This window comes from Anabrus simplex, chromosome 9 (genome assembly GCF_040414725.1).
Source record: "Anabrus simplex isolate iqAnaSimp1 chromosome 9, ASM4041472v1, whole genome shotgun sequence".
Lineage (NCBI taxonomy): Eukaryota > Metazoa > Arthropoda > Insecta > Orthoptera > Tettigoniidae > Anabrus > Anabrus simplex.
The window spans coordinates 114,571,112-114,594,075 of NC_090273.1; the positions used below are offsets into that span (position 1 = coordinate 114,571,112).

General features: G+C 38.1%; 1 protein-coding gene across 5 annotated transcripts in view; it reads right to left on the reverse strand.

The window, feature by feature from the left end:
* emb (exportin-1 emb) overlaps positions 1-22,964 on the reverse strand; it is a 376,112-nt gene that overhangs the window by 58,450 nt on the left and 294,698 nt on the right. For all 5 annotated transcript variants that reach the window (XM_067153967.2, XM_067153969.2, XM_067153968.2 and 2 more), the window contains one exon: positions 12,493-12,597. In XM_067153967.2, coding sequence (XP_067010068.2) covers positions 12,493-12,597 — 105 coding nt within the window. The remainder of the gene's footprint in view (positions 1-12,492; positions 12,598-22,964) is intronic.

Consider the following 22,964-nt stretch of genomic DNA (forward strand, 5'->3'; position numbering starts at 1 on the left):
TTAAGGCGGTCCAATCCTTTATCTGCAATATTTATTATTATCATCACGCCATCATGATTGTCATCACTCGTCATTACAATGATTACAATATACGATCATTTATGTGGAATCTGAACTCTCATTATCCTTAGATCTGTTGTATCTCAACGAATAGCTACGCAGTCTATTTATTTCGTACGTGCTGTCACGGGTTCGAATTCTACCCGCTACGTAACTCAGTATTTCTCTGTGACACTGCCCGTACATTTTACACTCATTTCAATATCCTAAGTGTCTCTCGTACGGAATTTATATCCCTTTCTATCTCAATATTCCTTGATTCATTTATTTCTCACAGAATTATCAACTGACTTATTTATTCACTTCTGACATCGTACGACCTTTTATTATCTGACTGCAGATTCTTTAACATTCTTCTATCTCATTTGGATTTACGCCTTAATTCATTCTCCACAAATAATCGTAACATTTTGAGATTATATTTACCAAAATTTGACAATCATGGTTTCGTAATATTAGTCCTACGTGTTCCGGCTAATGAATTGCAACTTTAAGACACGACATTTATCCGTAAAGAAAAATATTGGACCGTAATTTAAACCACACGTTCATTAACATGTACGGATTATTAGCACCGATCTACATTTCAATATTATTAATTTATCAAGTTAAATTACCACACACTTTAATTCCGAATTAAAAACGACATCCCGTCATTAAATGATTCCCGACAAACTCAACACCTTCACAATTAAGTATTTATTTATTTTCCACCTAGTCGATACAATGATTGCTTAAGGCAATTTTAAAGGTCAAAAGTGGTACATGTTTCGTATATTATCAACATCTCCAGCCACATAACACTGTTTAGATGAAAAATATATAAAATTGACAAAGTAATGCTTTAGAGGAAGTGTCCTTAAAATTAACTTAAGATTGACAAGATTAAAACAAACAAATAACTCAAGAGAAAATATATAAATTATTTCTACAATAGAAAGCAGTCGTCAAGGAAACACTTGTACAATATTCCATAGAGAAATTGTCCTAATAAATATTCTATTGAAGTGCGATACGGACCATGAAACTGATTTTATGTAAACTCAACACCTGATCACATAAATTTTATTATTACGTACTGCTCACTAAAATTTCCAATATCTCATGAATTATTATTATATCGCTTCTCACAAATTTAACAACTTCACTTTGAAAATATGAACATACTAATCAACAACAAAACACAACTGGTATGACAAAGCTGGACTTTCCTTCAATGTCATTACATAGCTCGTTAAAACGACAAACAGAAAAGCACATATCGGGCCTATTTGACTATAATAACCAAAATCAAATGTAAAGAAAATTATTCTTGACTACAAAGAAATATGAATGCATGCATGACTTAACGTACTACCCTATATCTACAAAATTTACATCTACAACAAACTGAATACCTAAAAAGACCCGATTATTTACATTGTTATTATTTAATACTGCCCGTGCTACAAATTTAGGATGGGGTCGTTAAGCAACTCATCTTGTTACAGAAGGTAACCAAGTATACTCAAATTATCCCATTTTTCCAATCACGCTAACATTTCCCAAATATTATCTACATTTCGTACTCATCTTAGTTATCGGTAATCCACTGCAGCTTGGCAGATGAGAGGCTCCTTTCGGCCCCTCTCTGCCATATTAATCCTCCATTCTTGATGGCGTAGTTCCACAAATGATATCCTGGCATATTACCATTTTACACTAATACCTTAATTATCACAATCTTCACCATCGACAATGTTAACACTGAACACTTTACTTTTATAAAACAAATTAATATCCTAGACCCAAAATTTTATATTTTACACTGTTTTAATCTTCGTCCAATTACCGCACAATGGACATGGACACGTACGACGAGGTGTCAAACTTTACGCCCGTCGTGATTTATGTCGTCCGACGCGATACGCCTGTTTCATACGGCCCTCTTGAAGTGTTCATGATAGCGGTTCGATAGACCAAAGTACAGGCTATTATTCCCTCAAAGTACTGTTCGTCACACAGTATGTTATTTACGTACTTATTGCGGTGCAATTCATATTACACTCTTACAGTGCAATTAATTTACTTCACTATGATATTTATAACTGGCAAACACTGTCCTACGTTAACTACTTCCAGTTCATGTTGCTTGAGCGCGATCATATTTTATAAGCACTGGTGGATGCTCGCGCCATTAAATGTTGAGTTACTGTATGCCCGACGGATTTGAAGTCAGCTGCGAACGACGGTTCAGCTCCAGAGATTCATTTCAAGTGTGTTGGCGAGTATTCCTTGTCCCGTATATATGGATGAAGCTTTCCCTCGCGGATTCATTGACATCATACCCATGAGGGAGGGGGTGGATTTTTAATATCGGCACTTGCATTCCGAATTGGACGTTAAAATTTATATCAAATTAATCCACTCCGCTAGCATGTTTGCTGGATTAAATACGAACTCCTAATGATCATAGATTTAGGAGATACGGGTGGATTTAGCTCCTCACATTTCGCGCCTTTGGAAGCGTCCCTTACAACGTGGTTTTCGTCCAGCCAATGACATTCAAGCTGTCTGGTTTCCAAGAAATCCAGCCTTCAATTTATTTAATTTGCCAATAATTATTGATTATTTTTCTATATGTGACATCTAATAAGTTTATTACATCGATCCGTGTACTCACAATAATTTATTACTAATTACTTTTGAAGTTACGAGAATATCTCATCCATCATTCCTTAAGATGGTATCCCTGGGTCTTCCATCAAATTTTAGCGATTGGCCTATAAGTGGTCGCGTGATTTAAGTTTCCACCTGTGATAACCTAGGCTAGCAAATGTCCTCGCAACTACTGTACCTTTCCATGACGTCACGGAAATTTCCGTCCGCCAAAAATATCCCAGCGCACTACTCATGTTGCAAGATTCCTTTGTGTCAAACTGCCCCCTTCTCTTTCTGACCAAGACTTATTTGTGGACTTGTATTTTTCCTGGTCGCCACTAATGGGGTCCCCTGCTGTGAAGTAGCTAAATGTTGTTGTGTCGAGCTAATCCATCAGGCTCCAGTCTGTCGTGTTCCGGCTAATGATTTCGACATTACACAGATGAAATATTTTCAACTACACTTCTGTATTTCAATAAATGTACTATTTCCCTTCATAAATCAAATCATGATTGACTTTGGGCCTAAGTCACTCGGGTTCAGTATATGGTGAAGATCTGCCTTCCTTCAACCAACTAAGACCATTGCATGTTTATTGTACTTGAAAATTTTGGACTGTCACCTTCTGTAATCAACATATGAAGATTTGGTTTGGACGTTGAAACTGTACCATATAATCTAGTAACCACCATTTCAAACTTTTTGCCTCCCCGTGTTCTGGCTTCTGGAGAGGAGAATCTGTGAAATGAACTTAAGCCACCCTAATTATTTGGACATATTTATTTGTGTATGGGGATTTTATCTCCACTTATCACCCATTGTTTGAACTGCCGTTAATTGGTACGACGGAGCATGTCTGTATATTTAAAACTGTTATCTGCAATTATTATGTCAATTGCTTCGATCTTCCCCATTCGCTCAATAAGCGAATCCATAAGTGCGCGCATGCGCAGGACTCACTTTTGAACTGTGCGCTGTGTTTCTGCCTTCTTGGCTAGTTGAGTTGTGTTGTAACAGAGCTCCAAAATGGACGGAACAAGTCATGTTTGTTGGAAGACATGCTGGAAAGCTTCGCCCTGGCAACCCCTCAAGTATTAATTGAAGATCCTGTCCTCATTATTCCTTAATTTTCTGGCCCCTCCAAGCCTAATATTTAATGCTACTGCCCCAAGAATTTTGTGCCTTATGTTGATACTGCCATTTGTGTGTATTCATTGTTGTAAGTGTCCTTGGGCATTGCAAAATGTATCGAATAAAATACAAATATAACAACACAGTGGTCTTAAGAAACTGTATGTATAATCAATAGAATTTTAAGGCTGGTGGAATAAAATAATTTCTGTAATAAATTTAAGCAATGGAAGACACAGTGTAGTGTCAATAATATTTAAAATGATATGTACTGTATATACCATATGAGAAATAAGGTGATGTTCAAGATTTTTTGTTGCACTATGTTAAAGAGTTCCTTCTAATAGAGTTTCCTAAAATGCTGGATTACTGCTCTATGTTAAAACATTTTTTTTTTAAATATATATATTCATAAAATGCTGGTCGCGGTTCATGCATAGAAATGCGACTGAAGTTGGCTCTCCAAATATACGTCGTAGTCTGTTCAAAGTTCAAGTGATCCAAAGGCAAGGAGTCTTCTTGAGACATCAAAATGTTTGAGTTGTATACACAAAATTATACATTCAGTTCACGTGAATGTGATGCGTGATGTTAGAAAAAACTCTTCAGTATAAACAATCTTGCTTTTAAATAGTTGCTTTTGATAGAGGTTCGTAAAACGTTGATGCACTGCAATATATTAAAAGCTGCTTTCGATAGATAATCATAAAATGTAGGTTGCAGTTAACACATAGAAATGCGATCGAAGCAGGCTCTTTAAATACGTTGTCTGTTCAAAGATTAACTGAGCCAAATTCAAGGTTTTATCTCATGATATTAAAATATTTGGGTTGTGTACACAAAACTATACATTCAGTTCATGTGAATGCGATGAATGATGTTATAAAGGCTCTTCTGTTTAAAGAATCTTGAATGATAATGATTGTTGCGCATGGAGGTTCAAATACATTAGTAGTATCTATAAGGTGGTGGGATTTCACAGTTCAATGCAGACTGTAAAACTTATTTGTATAGATGATGGTTAAGAATAAAAAGAGTTATGATAGGGGGAATATAATAAATGACATATGCAGTATGGGAATCACTTTGTGCTGCAACGTGAGGATTGTGAAGTTGGATGTGAATAAAGGTTGAGGAGAGGAATGTAGGAGGTTCTACCCAAGTATTTAGAGGGAGGGGAAAAAAGAAGGAGTAGGGTAGGAAGGAAAGGAAAGGAAAGGGGATTAAGGAGGGGCCGATGGATGCGGGAATATAGGCGATTGCCCAAGTAAGGTACTGTGAATAGAACAAAAAATCAGACTGACTGCTAAATAAGGTGTGTCTGAAAGTATGAATGAGCAGGTCAAATAAAATGTTTGCTTTTTCGGAAATGTCATTCAGATTGTAATTTGGATTAAAATATTGGTCTAAATGTATGAAACAGTTTTCAATTATGTTGAGAAGGGGTCCTTTATGCATAATTTTTATAATTTCCATATTCTGATTAATGTCAGTAAACTTGTGATTGTAGTCATGCATGTGTTGTCCAACTGCTGAAAATTTATTGTATTTCAGAGCATTGACATGTTCTAAGTACCATATATTAAAACTCCTTCCAGTCTGGCCAACAAAATGAGTTTTAATGAGTGTGCTGTCTGGTATTAGCTGTATAAACATGTGTTGTGCAAATGCCAGGCGATTAAAACAAAAACAAAGTTAAGTTAAACAATGCTAAATTTTAATTTGGTATACTGAAAGTCAGAAATTCATTAAAATGAAATATGTTAACACTCATTAAATTAGGAAAAGGGTAGGGGCCCCAAAAACTTTGCAATTCTGAACATTTTGTTATACTGGCGTTCAATATGGCGATATTTTCCCGTATACCATAATTAGTCGTGTTTTACACCCCCCTTGGTTTTTTGAGACATAGAAACTGAAAAAAATAAATCTCGCATACAACACCCACCCAACATAATTTGTCAGAGAAGAACATCTATTCTGCTTCGAAGCAACTACAAGCCTTATGCAGCTCTGATGACATCACACACAAATTTGTGAATAGTTTCGTCCATACGACCCACGCAATGAAAACACGTTTACATGAAATCAGCTTCATGGTCCGTATCACACTTAAATAGATTCACAACTATTTTTTATTTTTCACCTTATCAATACACTAAATTGCTTAAGGCAACTTATTGGTTAAAAGTGGTACATGTTTCGTATATTACCAACATCTTCAGCCATGTATGTTTCATATAAACAGTGTTATGTGGCTGAAGATGTTGATAATATACCAAACATGTACCACCTTTAACCAATAAGTTGCTTTAAGCAATTTAGTGTATCGACAAGGTGGGGGTGGGAAATACTTAGTTGTGAATGAAAATACGTGTCAAAGTCATGTGGTACATCTGTGTTTTGTAGTTAAGAAATGACCGCCTCTGTAGTGTAGGCCTACGGATATCCGCCAGCTGACATTCTCGGGAGCCTGAGTTCGATTCCCGGTACCGTATTGCCCAAGATTTACGAATGGCAGGAAGGTTGATTTGCAGTAAAAATGGTATATACAACTCCCTTCCACTGGAGGCCTGTCTAAAAAAAGAGCTGCACCACCTCGGGATGAAGAAATGAGTTTACTTTAGTTAAGAAAAAATATTCACAGTTGTTGCTAGGCCTATTAACCTTCTTAGTGCCATGCCCGGGTACTCACAGTATGCCAAGAGTGCCAGACAAATTTAAAGAATTTTGCAGGTTCTCACTCTCTGGACTATATGGTCCACAAATATTATAACTATGACTTGAAATTTTTATTAAATGTTAATAAGAAGACACACTTCCTGCTGAACTAAATTACAGCACTAAAAATGCTCTTGGGTATTTTGAAAAAAAGAATTTTCCAAACAATTTTAAAACACCAAAAATTAAAAATCAGAAACAAGAAAGAAAAAAAAAAAAACAGAAAATTCAACGCAACGATAAATATTGATGACTTCTTTGAAAAGTCCTGTTTAAAATGAATAAATATGTAAAGTTTCACAATTTCATCTTCAGTATTTTAAGAGTTATGTACAATGGTATCGTGATATACAATTGGCATGCTCAACAATGGAATCGAACCTGGCACATGGGTGACCAGATTATCATTGTTCACAAGATGAAAGAATCTCAAGATCAATAGGAATCTGTTTCTTGAGAACATATTTCCAAACCATGGAATATAACGGGAGTTTTTGACCCCAAAAGAAAATATGCTCGGCCTTCTAGTTATACCCAATTCCAACAAAACAGCAATGAAAGCCTGTATTTCAGTCAATATAACCAGGCGCCACTGCTGTGCTCTGGCATGTGGTGACAAGACATGAGTTCTCATATCTGTCTCTGTAGTTATGAGGTTTCATAACTGAGCTGTGAAAAATAAAATAAAAAATATGCTATAGGTTTGCGTCTGACGAAGGGGCGTGTCTCGGGCCAGGAGCATCATAATAATCAGGTTAGGGTTGGTATTTTGCATCTTGACCTAATTGAATTTCATGGAAAACAGGAAATTTTTGCTGTTGGATATTTTTACAGCAGTCATCATCATCAGTACTCTCACTCGGACTTTCATTACCACTTTCAATGTTTACACTCTTAAGAATGAGCACGTGGTCGGGTGTTTACAAAAAACTCGCCATAATCACTCCCAATAAAACTTTCACTTTCCCCTTCCTCACTTATGAATTCCTGATCCGAGTCTTCATCATCCTCTTCTTCACTAAAAATTATTAAGATATACAGTACAGCCAGTTCGTCATTGTTAACAAAATAACTTCTCCCGCTAGCCACCATTTTACTCACGCAGCATGGAGATCGTACGTCGTAGATGAACACTGACTTTAGAAATTCAGTGCATGATAATGAATAAATTTACACACTATCTAGCGGCGTAGTTAAAATTCTCTATAGACTCGACACATAAGATTACGCAATCTGACGGCCCAAGTTGTACAAAATCGTATAGAATTGCGCGCAATCCAAACAACGATACTTCGTGGTTGGCACTTTACACGTATACACAAAACAACAATATATCGTTGCCTGGCTCTCTACAGGTTAATACAGGCAGGCGAGATCATTAACAAAGTGATCGCTTAATATCTCGTACCTCGGGCCAATATATGGTTTTTGGGAGAGAAGAAGGTTTAAAACATGATACAAAACAATCCAATCACAATAGTTTTATTCACCAACATACCTAACAAATAATAATAATAATAATACTGATTTTTTATGCCCCTACTTACTTTCAATGATTTTCGGAGACACCAAACAAAACATACTAGGGTATGCATTAATAAAAAATGGGAGACAATGAACGTACAAAATTAAACATTATGATAATAAAAGCACTACCGCCACACCTGTAGATATCCATAAATGCGGCAAACTTCCCTGTTATTTATTTTTATTCTTTCCGTCGTGGAACTTTTGATACTATCCAGGCGATACCATACCTAACCTGAACAATGCAGTCTCTCTTATCTCATTTACAGCTGTTCAGTAAATCCTGACGTGATAAATGTAGAGACCAAGCATGAAATATACTTAAAAATAGGGGTTTAACTTTCAACAGCTGCACTTATCAAAAGAATGCTTCCAGTCACTAGGTATTACATTCGGAAATACAACTCGTAAAACACGCTAGTTATCAGCTGGTGGTTTGGCAAGCTTTCAACAACACTGTTGGGAATAGCTTCACACAGTTTGGACTCTAAAGGTGGTGGTGGTGATTATTGTTTTAAGAGGAAGTACAACTTGGCAACCATCCTCTATATAACACTAATCAGAGGGAAAAAATGGAACGGGTCCGACACTTCGAAAAATGAAAATATCGGCCAAAGGAAGACAAGGGCCACGAAGGGCGTGAAAATGACTCCCTAGCCCTCGCAAACCTAATAGCGTCGGGGTCGGAAAAGAACAAGAGTTGACCAAGGAAGGTCGGATAGGACAGATGAAAGTGAGGAGCCTGGCACAAGTAAGTGGAAGCAATGCCAGGACTCAGCTAAGGGCCCCGTGGTCGCCAACCCACGCTCCAAAGTTCAGAGCCCGTGAGGCCCCTTTTAGTCGCCTCTTACGACAGGCAGGGGATACCGTGGGTGTTATTCTACAGCCCCCACCCACAGGGGGTTTGGACTCTAAAGTCGGGAACGAAACCATTTTTAAAAGGTTCAAAAAGACGGAACCTCGAATGTTCTTGGTCTCTATTGCAGTGCATGGCTGACAAGATGGCAGTGAAGATGACATCACTTGGAATAACGACACACCAGTGGGGCGCCGGTAGCAGGGAAGTTAGTGGCGCAAGACAATTAAAATGAAAGCAGTGATCAGGTTTACTTTGTGGTAGGCCTATTGCTGAACTGACAAATGACTGGCCACTGAGTATGAAGCGAGACGAATCTTCATAGCAAGCTTGTATGACCATATGCCTTTCCCGACGTCGAACTCATCAGAGGAATTAATGAGATGAAACGAATGACGTGATATGAGTAACTAAAACGGATTATATTTACTTTATATGAAGGCCTAAAATTTGTGTTCAACATTTATTGACTTTTCACATTTAGAAATACAGCCTTCCAACGAAAATATCGAGGCCGGTTTCTTCAACTGTACGTTAAATTTTACTTAAATTAATAACAATTGCTAGTTAGCTGCCTCTGTGGATCTGTGGTAGAGTGTCGGCCTCCGGATCCCAAGATAGCGGGTTCAAACCCGGCAGAGGTAGTCGGATTTTTGAAGGGCGGAAAAAAGTCCATTCGACACTCCATGTCGTATGATGTCGGCATGTAAAAGATCTCTGGTGATACATTTGGTATTTACCCGACAAAATTAATTAAATCTCAGCCATAGACGCCCAAGAGAGATCCGGTTTACTCTGTCTGCCATCTAGTGGGGGCCTAGAGTAAAACGGAACGTCGAAATTGACGAGCAGACAGCCAGATGGCGTCAAATCGAAATGTCTGCAAACGGTAGCTGAGGCCATACGATTATTATTATTATTATTATTTATTTTAATTGCTCGTTAACATTTGTTATTAATTTAACACTTTGTTTAAAAATGCCCTCTTTCACAAACACATTTCCAACATTTGTTACTAAACAATTATTAAAGACAATTAACACATTTCAGTGAGATTTCTGAATGCGTTTGGCAGTGAGCGTCTTTTGTTTCTTTACATAAAGTGCTCCAAGTGGTGCGTTGAAATAGTATTTTGTCACACAGACACAGGGTTGACATTATTATAGGTTATGGTTAGCGGAGACAGGTAAGACGTAAACATGTTAAGTAAGAGTAACAAAAGCATTATGATGAATGCAAGTTTTTATTTCATTTAATTTTAATTTAAAATTTTGCGAATGTGCTTAAAAAATGAAAGAATGGACTGTTATATCACAACATTTGACATAGCCTATTCTTATATTCTTATCACCGGGAAAATGTGATAATTGATGTGTTTTGAATCATTTTCAGGCATTATTTTATTGCGGGGAAAATAATGTAATGCCTTGTTAATACTGCAGCGGCAGCAGGAATTCTTTGCAGGATTCTTCTACACACTTTTTATTGCACTCGTGAACATAGTCGCCTACAATTACATGACAAGTGTCTCAAGCATAATATCTAACAAGTAGAGGCCAGACCCTGCGGTCAACCGATTTCACCGAGCTTCAATGTACCTGTGGGGAGACACTCAACGGTAACTCGGGTATAAGGGTTTAAGTCAATACGCTTTCGTTTTCGAAAAAAAAACGAAGTCAGATGTCATTACACAGAATCCGCTTTGGACAAAGTGGAAGTGGTAGAACACTAAAAGGCGAACAAATTTTACATAAATATGTCAGGTCCGCAACCTAATAACTTCTGAAAAGTTGATGAATCCTTCATTCCAATGCAAGGCATATATACTTGGGAGTTATATCACAGCAGAACGGAGTGGTCGCGAAGTGGTCACCGTACTTGTCTGGGACCCTCGTAGACATAAATTCGAGTCTCGTCGCAGCTATGATTTTTGCACAAAATAAATTAATACATCCGCCTCTGTGGTGTAGTGGTTAGTGTGATTAGCTGCCACCCCTGGAGGCCCGGGGTCGATTCCCGGCTATGCCACGAAATTTGAAAAGAGGTACGAAGGCTGGAACAGGGGTCCACTCAGCCTCGGGAGGTCAACTGATTACAGGTGGATTCGATTCCAACCTCAGCCATCCTGGAAGTGGTTTTCCGTGGTTTCCCACTTATCCTCCTAATTTAATGCCTTCCCTCATCCTTGTCTATCCCTTCCAATCCCCCAGCAAGGCCCCTGTGCAGCATGACAGGTGAGGCCGCCTGGACGAGGTACTGGTCATCCTCCCCAGTTGTATCCCCGACCCAGAGTCTGAAGCTCCAGGACACTGCCCTTAACGCGGTGGAGGAGGTATCCCTCGCTGAGTCTGTGGGGAAAACCGACCCTGGAGGGTAAACAGACAAAGAAGAAGAAAAAGATGATTAAATTAATATTTGAGGGAACGTCAGGATAAAAATTGGAACAAAAATTTTCCGCAAATTGCAGTACAGTTTATTATCTACCTGAAATTAATATAGGCCTGAACGTTCTCACAGTTACTGCTGGATCTCTTTCCATATATGTGTATATATATTAATTTGAGGTGGAAAATAAAGTTCCACTGCAATTTGATTATTCCATTTTATTTGCATTTTATCCTCACATTCCCTGAAACAATGATTTAATTTGTATGAAAAATGTATGTCTATGGCAGGACACTAACTCAAGTCGTCGCGGTTCGGAGACAAGTACGATGACCATTCGGCCACTACTCCACTTGACGAGGTTGCAACTCTTCACGTACAGTATATAGGTGTTGCATTAGAATCGTAGGATTCATAAATTTTTTTGAAATTATTAGGTTGCAGACCTGACAAGTTTGAGTAAAATGTGTTCACATTTTAGTGTTCTATCACCTCCACGTGGTCCGAAGCGGATCCTGCCTCATGATATTTGTCCTCACTCTTGGAAACTCTAACCTATTTTCAATATCGTCCAGTATCTTGTTCATTATGGCTTTGGTAATTAGAAATATATCTTCTGACAATTCTAGAAAGTAGTTATTTCTTAGTATGGGTCGCCGTTTGCCTTCTTATAAATAGTCTTCATACAGCAGTAAAGCTTCAAACTTACGTCTTCTACATGCCTCCATTTTGAAATTTTAGCAGTTGTTAAGAGGTTTAACACAGGCCTGCTGCCAGGTTAATCTAACACAAGTATTAACAATTTGTTAGAGTTAACAATCCTTGATGAGACTACCATTTTGTTAAATTATGTGTTAAGTCACCTTAACAGCAGAGTTAACACTTCACATTCATTGAAGAAACCGGGCCCTACTGTAACTCAAATACATTCAAAGGATTGTTAAAGAGCAGTGTAGAATGTTTACATGTACAATTTATAGCTCTTTATAGCCTAGAAGTCATGTGTTCACTGCTAAAATTTGAGGTTATCGCATATTGGATCCCCCTTTACTCTTTTTGGCTGTAAAAGTGGGGGGGAAAGGGGGTCTAATATGCTAGTAAATATGGTGCTTTATGCTGCACAGAGATATCATACATTGAAATACGTAAGCTACAAACTATGAAAGTCTTACCTGTCCTACATAAGGATGTCCAAGAGCTTTACAAGCCCGTACATTAGTTTTGAGGATACTTGCTAACTGCTTTACAGCATCTGGGTCCTTCAACACATCTACATTCTGTAACAAGAAACAATGAGTTCAAGATGTTACACATGATTAGTTCTTCTCTCAAATATCTTACATGATCCAATAATCAAAGAGTGATATTCAAGAAGCAGTTTAAATTAATGCATACCTGACATCTTGGCTCATACAAAGATTATAAACTGAAGTACGCATGTTGTCAAACCACCTGGTATGAGGTCGTACGTTTCTTTGGGGGTTTTCTTAAGGTCAAACAAGGATTACAACATACATATCGAATGACTAGGAATGCATCACTAGCTGCAACTATACCATAATATGTGTGAAAACATTAGATTTGAGTGTCTAATTATTCTATGCATCTACAGACCTGATGTAATTTGGACGTCTGGTGAATATTTCTGACCAGTATGCAGAGTATTTCACAAGTTTCCTAAGTAGAAATGAAAACAAGATGTTAAAATCAAGGAGAATTTTTTTTTTTTTTTTTTTTAAGGTTGTCTGACTCGCTGGCTGAATTGTCAGCGTACTGGCCTTCAGTTCAGAGGGTCCAGGGTTTGATTCCCAGCAGCGTCCGGGATTTTAACCTCTTCTGATTAATTCTTCTGGCTCGGGGACTGGGTGTATGTGTCCATCCCAACACTCTCCTCATCATATTCAGACAAGATACCACACTACCAACCACCATAGAAACACGCAATAGTGATTACATCCCTCCATATCCTCTTCCGACCCGATGTCCACATGTGGACAAATATGTTTTATTCTCTAACAATGAAATTCAAATTTCCCTCCAATTTTACTTTGTGTGTATTCTCAAATGATCTCTCTTTAAACTTCACTGTTTTTCAACATTCCATAACCTCCCTGGTAGCACTCAAGATGAGAGGAAGTGGATATATGGATACATCACAGGACAGCCAACTTACAGGTAAATACTTCTTAATACTTCATTTACGGGCTTGTCTGATAAACTCTTTCAGTTAGTTTCTGGTAATCAAATACCCGAACTGACAAATAATGCAGAAATGTATTGTTGTTTTTATTTGGTGTCGATTGTACGAAGGTTGGAACTTAAATAGTGGCAACTATATAGAGCGGTCTACTGCCTGTCGAATCTCTGCAACAGTTCTGAAGCGAATGCTCACAAATCATCTGGTTTCGATCACTGTTCAGTAACGCACTCATAAGACGATCTGCCCGATGAATGTCCGCCACAGTTTGGCGACTATTGTTGAAGGCTTTTACCCAACGTGCCACTGTTCTGTAAGGCAATGCAGATTCTCTGTAAGCCTCTTGAAGACCTTGATGACACTGTCGTGCTGTACGAGCTCTGACACATTCAATCTTGATCCAACTCCGTTGCTCCTGTTTGGAAATCATAGCGATAACGTTCCGTTAGACCGCTAGCTCACAAGTGACTGTGTTTCTCTCGCTTGTGCGCATGCAGGTGATGTGGGAAGGGCGAGTCCATTTGCTCCGAGGTAAGATAGGTATGTCACCAACGTGTGCTATCAGTAGAGACATGTTTTTCGCAAAGCACAAAATCGCAAAATTTTTGCAAAATCTTATAAATTTGGCTCAAAAACACAAAACTATTTACGTTTAAGCAAACTCATGAAATAATTAACAAAATTATTTGGAATTGCATCATTTGAAGTTTACGACGGAGATTCGAGGCGAGTTGTGGCAATAAAATCCGATAATCGATGCCACAATCGATTTTATACCCTTTTGATATATATTGAAAACTAAGGTATAGTATATCTATTATCGCTAAATTATCTTCCTGTGAAGCGAGAAATTTATTGTATTCATCGATCCTTGGTATGCAATTACGTGTAAACACGTCACTGTGTATTTCCTCTTGCCTGTTGAAAATCGCTGCAAATCGGAGCTTTTAATTTCCTATTTTGTGCTCAGTTTATTAAAATGGTTGTGACAGTTTTTGATTGAGAAAAAGAATTTGCATCGGAAGAATTTTACGTGTTTGACAAAACTAGAAAGATACTGATGTGCAAATGCTACAATGTGCTAATTGAGTGGCAGAGAAAGGACACATGCCTGAAACATATTAATAACAGAGTTTCACATAAGAAGAACAAGGAAAATGCGCTAACGACGACAGGCATCACAAGACAAGCTAGTCTCACAGACACTAGTTCAGCGGCAAAACGAGCAAAATAGGATAAAGACACATTCATTTTATCCACAACTCGAGCTTTTATGGAAGCAAATATTCCACTGGCAAAACTTGATCATCCGATGCTGAGAGAGTGAATGGAGAAATATATACCAGGTTTGTGCAGTACTATAAATTTTTTCTGAGGGAGAGATGTGATAACTTTGAGGGTTATTATAGTTTTCTTGTTTAATGATACTTAGGTGTAGATAATGCATGCTAGATCCCTCATTCGCTTACAAATATAAATCATTTAATTAATTCAAATGATGTCTAATATTAGGCTTATTGATTTTTTTAAGGTGCTGGAGACTTGCCCACAGCTGAAGACTGAGGGAAGGTTCTGTACCTCGAATCATCAAAGAGGAGGAAAGATTAAAAGGAGCTGTGAAAGATGAGAGAGTTTTAATTCTTTGTGATGAAACAACTGATAAAAAAGGGCAATGTGTATTTATGGTTCTGATAAAAGTGCTTAGTTGTGGCGATAGTACAGTTCAGAAGTTATTTGTAGGGGGAGTGAAAGTTATTGCAAATGCTAATGCTACAGAATGTTTACAAGCAATTATAAGTGTAATTCACAAACTTGAATTACGGTACCAGAATGTAGTTTCTATAACTTCAGATTCAACACGTTACATGGGCAAGTGTATAAACGCAATTAGGGTTCCAGTTTCAGAAGGGTTGGTACACACGCAATGCTGGGCTCATAAACTGAATTTGGTGGGCAGTATGTGGGCCTTGGGACTTAGTGCTTTGAACCAATGTGTTGTACAGGCAAATCGGCTCTTACATTCTGTATGAAAAATGCCAGGATGCCGATTCAATCGGCACCCTCTTGTAAGTGGTGTAGTTATGCAGTAAGGCGCTAGATTGTGCTACAAATCAAGTAGAAAGAAGGTAGAATGTTTGTAATTCCTTCTTATGTCATTAGATGGCACTAACATAGCTTCATTTCTGCTAGTTTACTCATCAACTATGAGTGTATGATCTGTGAGCGCTTGACGCCTCTGATTCAATATGGCAGCCTCCTTGTTTGTGTTATGTCCGTGTATTGAGTTTTTTTTTCAATCATTTTACCTTCTAATTGACGCATTTGAGTTATTTATTGTAATATATTAAGTTTATTATTATTTCTACTGTAGTTATAGTTACATAGCAATTTATTTAGGTCATAAAGTTGTATATGGTACATTTATCACAATAAGGCATGTCATCACATAGGCCTATTTTGGGAGAAGAAATTGAGGAAATTTTGGGTTGTTTTTAAGATGTAAGCAACTGTAATTTTAGTAAAAGTGATGATTAAGATGTTTCTCGGTCTTCAGATAGTGCACCAGAGAATGATGGAGCCGTGCCATTGGGTAATGGGCTTACAACATTTCATGCAATGTCAAAGATTTATCGTGACAGTGCTAATGAAAATGCTAGTGACAGTGAATTAGATGATTGTTGGACTGAATGCATATTCCCTGCAAGTAATGTTGTCCATCCCCACCATTTTTATGAAATCCCAGGGCCAAAACATGTAGGCCTACCTCAACCTGATGCTCCACCCATAGAATATTTCAATCTGTTCTTTACACTTTCATTCCTGACACTATTAGTTGATTTTGTATGTTGCTCTGATCTTCTGAACTGTTCCGTAGTAGCAAATACTGCTACTGAACACAGTTCTCTCAAATAATTATTATTACTCTCCCAAAATTCATAAAATATCCAATCATTGACAGGTTACACTGTTGGTGTCTTACCCTCCACATGTTCAATGTTTTTGGAAATTAGTTTATAATTGGAAAATAGACCTACATTAACAATATAAATTGGTACATATGATCCCAGACAAGAGCGAAGATTAAATATCTGCACATAGTCACTTTGTTTTTAGTGTAAAATGTGCTAATTAATTTCAAATTATGATTTTTCCTTTTAAAAAATAAAAAAGAATTATATTTTTTGTACAGTATTCCATGAAATTTTGTTTTTTGAAATGCAAGTCACATGTTTATATTCCTTGGTATATATTAAGCTTACATACCAAATTTCACCTCCATATCTTTTAAACTGAGATGTAAATAATTGATTTTATACAGTGATGCAAAATCCCTTGAAACATGCTTGGCATTCTATGCATTTGATTCCCTATTATGGGCCGACATCCAAAGGGTTAATACACGAAAGAGAAAGCATGCATACATTCAATTCCTGATGCAGAAATATGAAGACGAACCCACTAAAGCTAAACTCTTCCCTATTCCTGTGATCACCAGGTGGAACTCATGGTTTAAAAGTGTTGAGTACCTTGGAGAATATCTTCATGATCAAGTGGACTTTGTTGAAACTACTGAAGACGAGTGTGTTGCTGTGAACTATTTCAAAGCCTTGACACCAAATGAAGTAACAAAAATTCATTACCTAGCTATTTTTCTTGTTGAACATTGCTCAAAATGTTGTAACTTGCTGCTCACATTAGAGAGTTCCAACATGCCGTTAATTCATGTACTTAAGTCTAAACTTAGTGACCTTTCAAAGGGTTTTTAATTACTAGGGGATTCATTGTTGGGTTTTTTTTTTTTTTTTGAGACAACCGTGGATAAACTCTCAAAACTACCAAAACAAACGCAGACACAATTAACATCTTTGTTTCAATTCGTAGGTAGAGCAAGCCTGAAAAAGCTGAACCAATTAATAGAGTTTGACAGAGGAAAGCTTATCATTTCTTCTCTTGGTAAACCATTTGATCCAAGAAGTATAATGGAAGGGGATTTAGAAAATGATGAACTCTCTCGTCTAATAAAGCAAATTGCCATCTTACGAGAACTTTCAACGTCAGAATACCTTGAACCATACACTGTGTTTAGGGATCCAGTTACTAGTTCATGTAGAGAAGGTAGAGATATGATGTGATTGCCATTCTTCTTTCCCTGAAACCAGAATATGAGCATTTTGTGGAAGCTGCAGTGAGGGCTTTATGGATCCCTGTCAGTAATGTTGATAGTGAGAGGACACATATTGTAATGTAATGTCTGACAGGAGAACAGCTCTAACTCCCAGTAATATGAAACTCATGGTATCTCTGTCTTTTTCAGACTGGTATGTAAATTATATACTTAGGCTAGGCCATACTTATTAGCGACAACTGATACAATTTTTTCAAACTTCCATGTTTTGATATAATGTGTAATACTGTATGTGTTTTAAGCACAAGAGTAACTCATGCACTTACATACTTATGCAAAAATACAAGATTGCTATACTGCAAATATGCAATCAACTAAGTTATTAATTTACATTTTATAGCTGAAAAGTGGAAAAAAAAAAAAAAAATGCAAAATTATTGACTAAATAAAATAAAAGTAGCTAAAAATATAGCAAAATACAGTAACTGTTAAAAATGACAAAATTAGGCAAAAATTTTCAACACAAACAGGTGCCTCTAAATATCAGCGACAATATTAGATTCCACTGCATATTGTCTCTACAGCAGTGTTGCCACTATTTAACACTAGAACCGCCGGAGCGGTCAAAATGACCGCCACACATTTTCCAAACTGAATTTTGACTACAGTTTTTATTTTTTATTTTTTTTTGCTAGGGGCTTTACGTCGCACCGACACAGATAGGTCTTATGGCGACGATGGGATAGGAAAGACCTAGGAGTTGGAAGGAAGCGGCCGTGGCCTTAATTAAGGTACAGCCCCAGCATTTGCCTGGTGTGAAAATGGGAAACCACGGAAAACCATCTTCAGGGCTGCCGATAGTGGGATTCGAACCTACTATCTCCCGGATGCAAGCTCACAGCCGCGCGCCTCTACGCACACGGCCAACTCGCCCGGTACAGTTTTTATTGTACGATATTGAGCTGCAGCGACTTTTCCTGATTAGTGGCCAGGAAAATCCGTATTAAATATAATTAATTTTGCATCAATGGATGGGGCGTTAGTAACGGGTATACCTACTACCGCCGGAGCGGTCATTTTGACCGCTGTATTAATTATCATAATAAAATGTGTAATAACACATACCTCTCGCTGAGATATAATCATCTACTTATAATTATCCTATCAACAACGGTAATGTTCAAAACACAACAATGGAACTCGGATATATTACGAATTGTACGAGTTATATTTCCGCTGCGTCTCCGGTAGTGTTATCATTCGTCAGCTTGTTACAGGACAGTAAACGTGTCTCGTAAACTATCTGTTGCTGAGTCTATTGTATGACATTCCTGAATATATGCCTGATGTAGAATGCGGCCCACTGGGCGAGTTGGCCGTGCGGTTAGGGTCATGCAGCTGTGAAGTTGCATCCGGGAGATAGTGGGTTCGAACCCCACTGTCGGCAGCCCTGAAGATGGTTTTCCGTGGTTTCCCCATTTTCACACCAGGCAAATGCTAGGGGCTGTACCTTAAGGCCACGGCCGCTTCCTTCCCACTCCTAGGCCTTTCCTGTCCCATCGTCGGCATAAGACCTATCTGTGTCGGTGCGATGTAAAGCAAATAGCAAACGAATGTGGCCCAGATATAAAGGACCTAAAAAGAGAAAATGCATACGAAGATTTCTATCAGTCAAGTGATAACTCAAAAAGCAGTGATTCAGATCACGGAGAAAACTGGATTGTTCAGGCTGAAGGTAAGTTGGTATTAGTGTTATAACTATCAGCATAACAAGTTTGGTGAAATTCCTTGATTTATACCGTATTACAATTACAATGATCCATCATATAGGCTGAATACTGACGAGTTTTCAATTATTCTATTACAATCATAGAAACAGTAACCCGTAAAGTATGGTATCGTAGAGGGTGCGACAACCAAAGTAAAAGCCTCTCATGGCCAGATAATGCGCCATTAGGTACTGATGGCATCAGGGAGTGGAATGTAGCAGACTGGGAAGATGACACCTGTGCTTGGATTGTTCGCTATACTCCCTTGAAAGAAAATCCAGGACTTACTTCATATTCAAAGTGGCATGTTTGTGATGACAGTGTAACGAGTGCGTGGCTTCTTTTTATTGCTAATTACCGGGCGAGTTGGCCATGTGGTTAGGGGCGCGCTGCTCTGAGCTTGCATCCGGGAGATAGTGGGTTTGAATCCCACTGTCGATAGCTCTGAAGATGGTTTTCCATGGTTTCTCATTTTCACATCAGGCAAATACTGGGGCTGTACCTTAATTACAGCCACGGCCGCTTTCTTCCAACTCCTAAGCCTTACCTATCCCATCGTTGCCATAAGACCTATCTGTGTCAGTGCGACGTAAAGCCACTAGCAAAAAAAGTCATAATAAAAATTATTGCTAATTAAATACTGAAACTCATAAAGCAATACTGTATACAGAAACAGAGGTAAAATGATAATAATGAGTAACTGTGCGTACGAAGAAAGAAAATATAATAAATTCAATAGCGGTCAAAATGACCGCATCGGCGGTTCTAGGTATATATTATATTCCGGCGGTTCTAGTGTTAAGTTCCAACCCTCGTATGTGCATGCAAATTACTTTGTCCACACATGTGGACATTAGGTCTTACCAACAATAAGTTGCTCAAGGTAAATGTAGAGACCATGTTGCCATGGTACCTAATTTAACTAAATCTACGTTAATCTAGAACACATAGGGGAAACTCTCATAAATAATCATATTTAGTTACACAATCAATTATGTGTCTATACTCCGTACGGCTCTACTTCTAAGTTGACGTTTTGGCACAAATTGGCTCTACACATCCAACCAATCCCAAGCTGTCATTCATATCGATTTATATCGGCAGAGCACGATCTCGAAACTTAGTTGCCAACTCTAATATTTACATTCACCACATGGTTAACCTATCTCGCTCAGCGTGTATGCTATTCGGTATGGTTCGCGAATTTTTACATTTTTCTTCAGTAATTAGTGTGTTTTTCATATTGTTCGAGGGTTCCAGTGACTCTGAGATCAACAGAGAGTACCCTTTGTAGACCATAACCTCCTTCCTGTGCCAGCCATTAGCAGTGAGTGATGTGTTATTTCCTCATTCTCTTTTATTCTTAATAATATATTCTCTTTCAGTGTCAGATGTTGTTAGTAAGTGTAGTTTTTGTGAATTTGTTTTCAATCCCTATTCATTCTTTTTTCTGAGTATGATATTACATTTTACAAGGGCATTTTACCGTGGTTGTAATACATCAGCTGTTCTCACGGGCGTAGCGCGCTAGCAACTGATGAAAGGCGATGCTCATTTGTTTTGCGAAACTTCAATTTAGAAACAAGGCCGTACGGAGTATAGGTTTGTCAATGAAACGACAAAAAACTGATGAGACATTACTGCACATGTTGGAGGACATCAATAGTGACGAGGACTGTGACTACTTAATATCTTCTGAATGTGAAAGTGAAACAGAGGGATGTCAGCATGATGATCTGCCAGATCACCCAGAGGAAGTGGAACGACGTCAGCAAGCAAATGCAGTGTAGAGCGACATCATTCTACAGCCCAGTCCCTCACAAACGCAGCAGCCTACAGTTCGTGGTGGGATTAGAGGAGGAACAGCAATTGTACAGGGAACATCTCAACACCGCTTTAATTGGAACAAAACTTCTCTCGCTACACGTTTTCCAGAATTCAATGAGGAAAATAAACAGTGTGACTAATGACAGGGGTGGAAACCTGTTCGGTATTTTTGGCAATATTTTGACACAGACTTCTCTAAATTACTGCTAAAAGAGATCAACAATTATTACCATGTCAAAACAGGAAAACTTCTTAAGACAACTCTTAGTAAAATGAAAAAGTTTATAGGTGTTACATTACTAACGAGTACCCTAGCTATTCTAGAATACGCTTGTACTGGGAATCTCAATTCAAAGTCCCAATAGTGAGCGAAGCCCTGCCGAGAGATTCTCAAAGCTTGGATCTGCAGTTCATGTCGTAAACAATGATGATATCACTGAACGAGAGAAACAATTGGACAAACTTTGGAAAGTTAGGCCAATTATCACAAGATTTCATGCTGGTGTTTTGAAACTTCCCAGGGAGGACGTAAGTGTGGACGAACAAATGATACTATTTCAGGTCACATGGCTATACGGCAGTATGTTCCATGAAAACCTAACCCCACAGGTATAAAGAATTACGTTTTGGCAGGGAAGGGAGATAAAATACTTGACTTTGAAGTGTACCAGGGTGAAACTACTAGACTTCCAGACAATGCTGAAGGTGACCTTAAACTAGGTGCAGGGGGACGAGCAGTCCTTCGCCTAAGTGAAACGTGTCCTCTGGGAACAAATATGTATTTTGACCGCTTCTTCACAGGCATAGCTTTGTTGAAGTCATTAAAAGCAAAGGGGATCTCAGGGATTGGAACTGTCTTAACTACAAGATTTCCGAATGTTGGGTTAAAGACGGACAAATAACTCCTTAATGAAGGGCGTGGCTCCTACAACAGCAAAGTGTAGGAAGACGAGAAGGTACTATTGATGAAGTGGGCGGACAATAAAGTTGTAACAATGGCCTTGACAATACAAGGTGTTGATCCTGTAGGTCAAGTTCGGAGGTATTCGAGGAAAGGAGGAGGATATATCATGGTCGAACAGCCCAACTTAGTGAACAAGTACAACGAGAACATGGGTGGAGTTGACTTATTGAACTAACTGCCCATTACAGGTCTTACCACAAAACCAAAAAATGACCTGTATGATTTTTAGAACATTTCATGGACTCTGCTTGTGAAAACAGTTGGATCCAGTACAAAGAAGACTGCTTGGTCCAACATGTAAGAAAGGCTGATATTTTTTATCTGCATTACTTTAAGATGCAACTTGCCCATCACCTTATTTACGGGATGCAAACTCGTAACCATTCCGAATCGGAGTCCACCGAGGAAGAAAATGAACAGGAGGCCACCTAAAAAGAAAAAAACATTTGGACGACCAAGAAATGTTTCAATGCCAACCGCTGAAATAAGGAGAAACTCTGCCAGTCATCTTTCTCAAGCCATGGATGTTCCGCAAAGATGCCGAAATCCTGGCTGCGATGGAAAAAGCTGCATTCTCTGCATAACATGCAAAGTCTATTTGTGCCTTGTTAATGACAGGAATTTTTTGTGCATTTCCATAAGTAAAACGAAAGAAAACATACAGTATGTTACTGAAATAACATGTAAATGTGTGTTTCTTTTATGTGTTTGTGTCAGCTGATTCAAAGGAATACAATACATTTATAATTTAAGTTGACCCC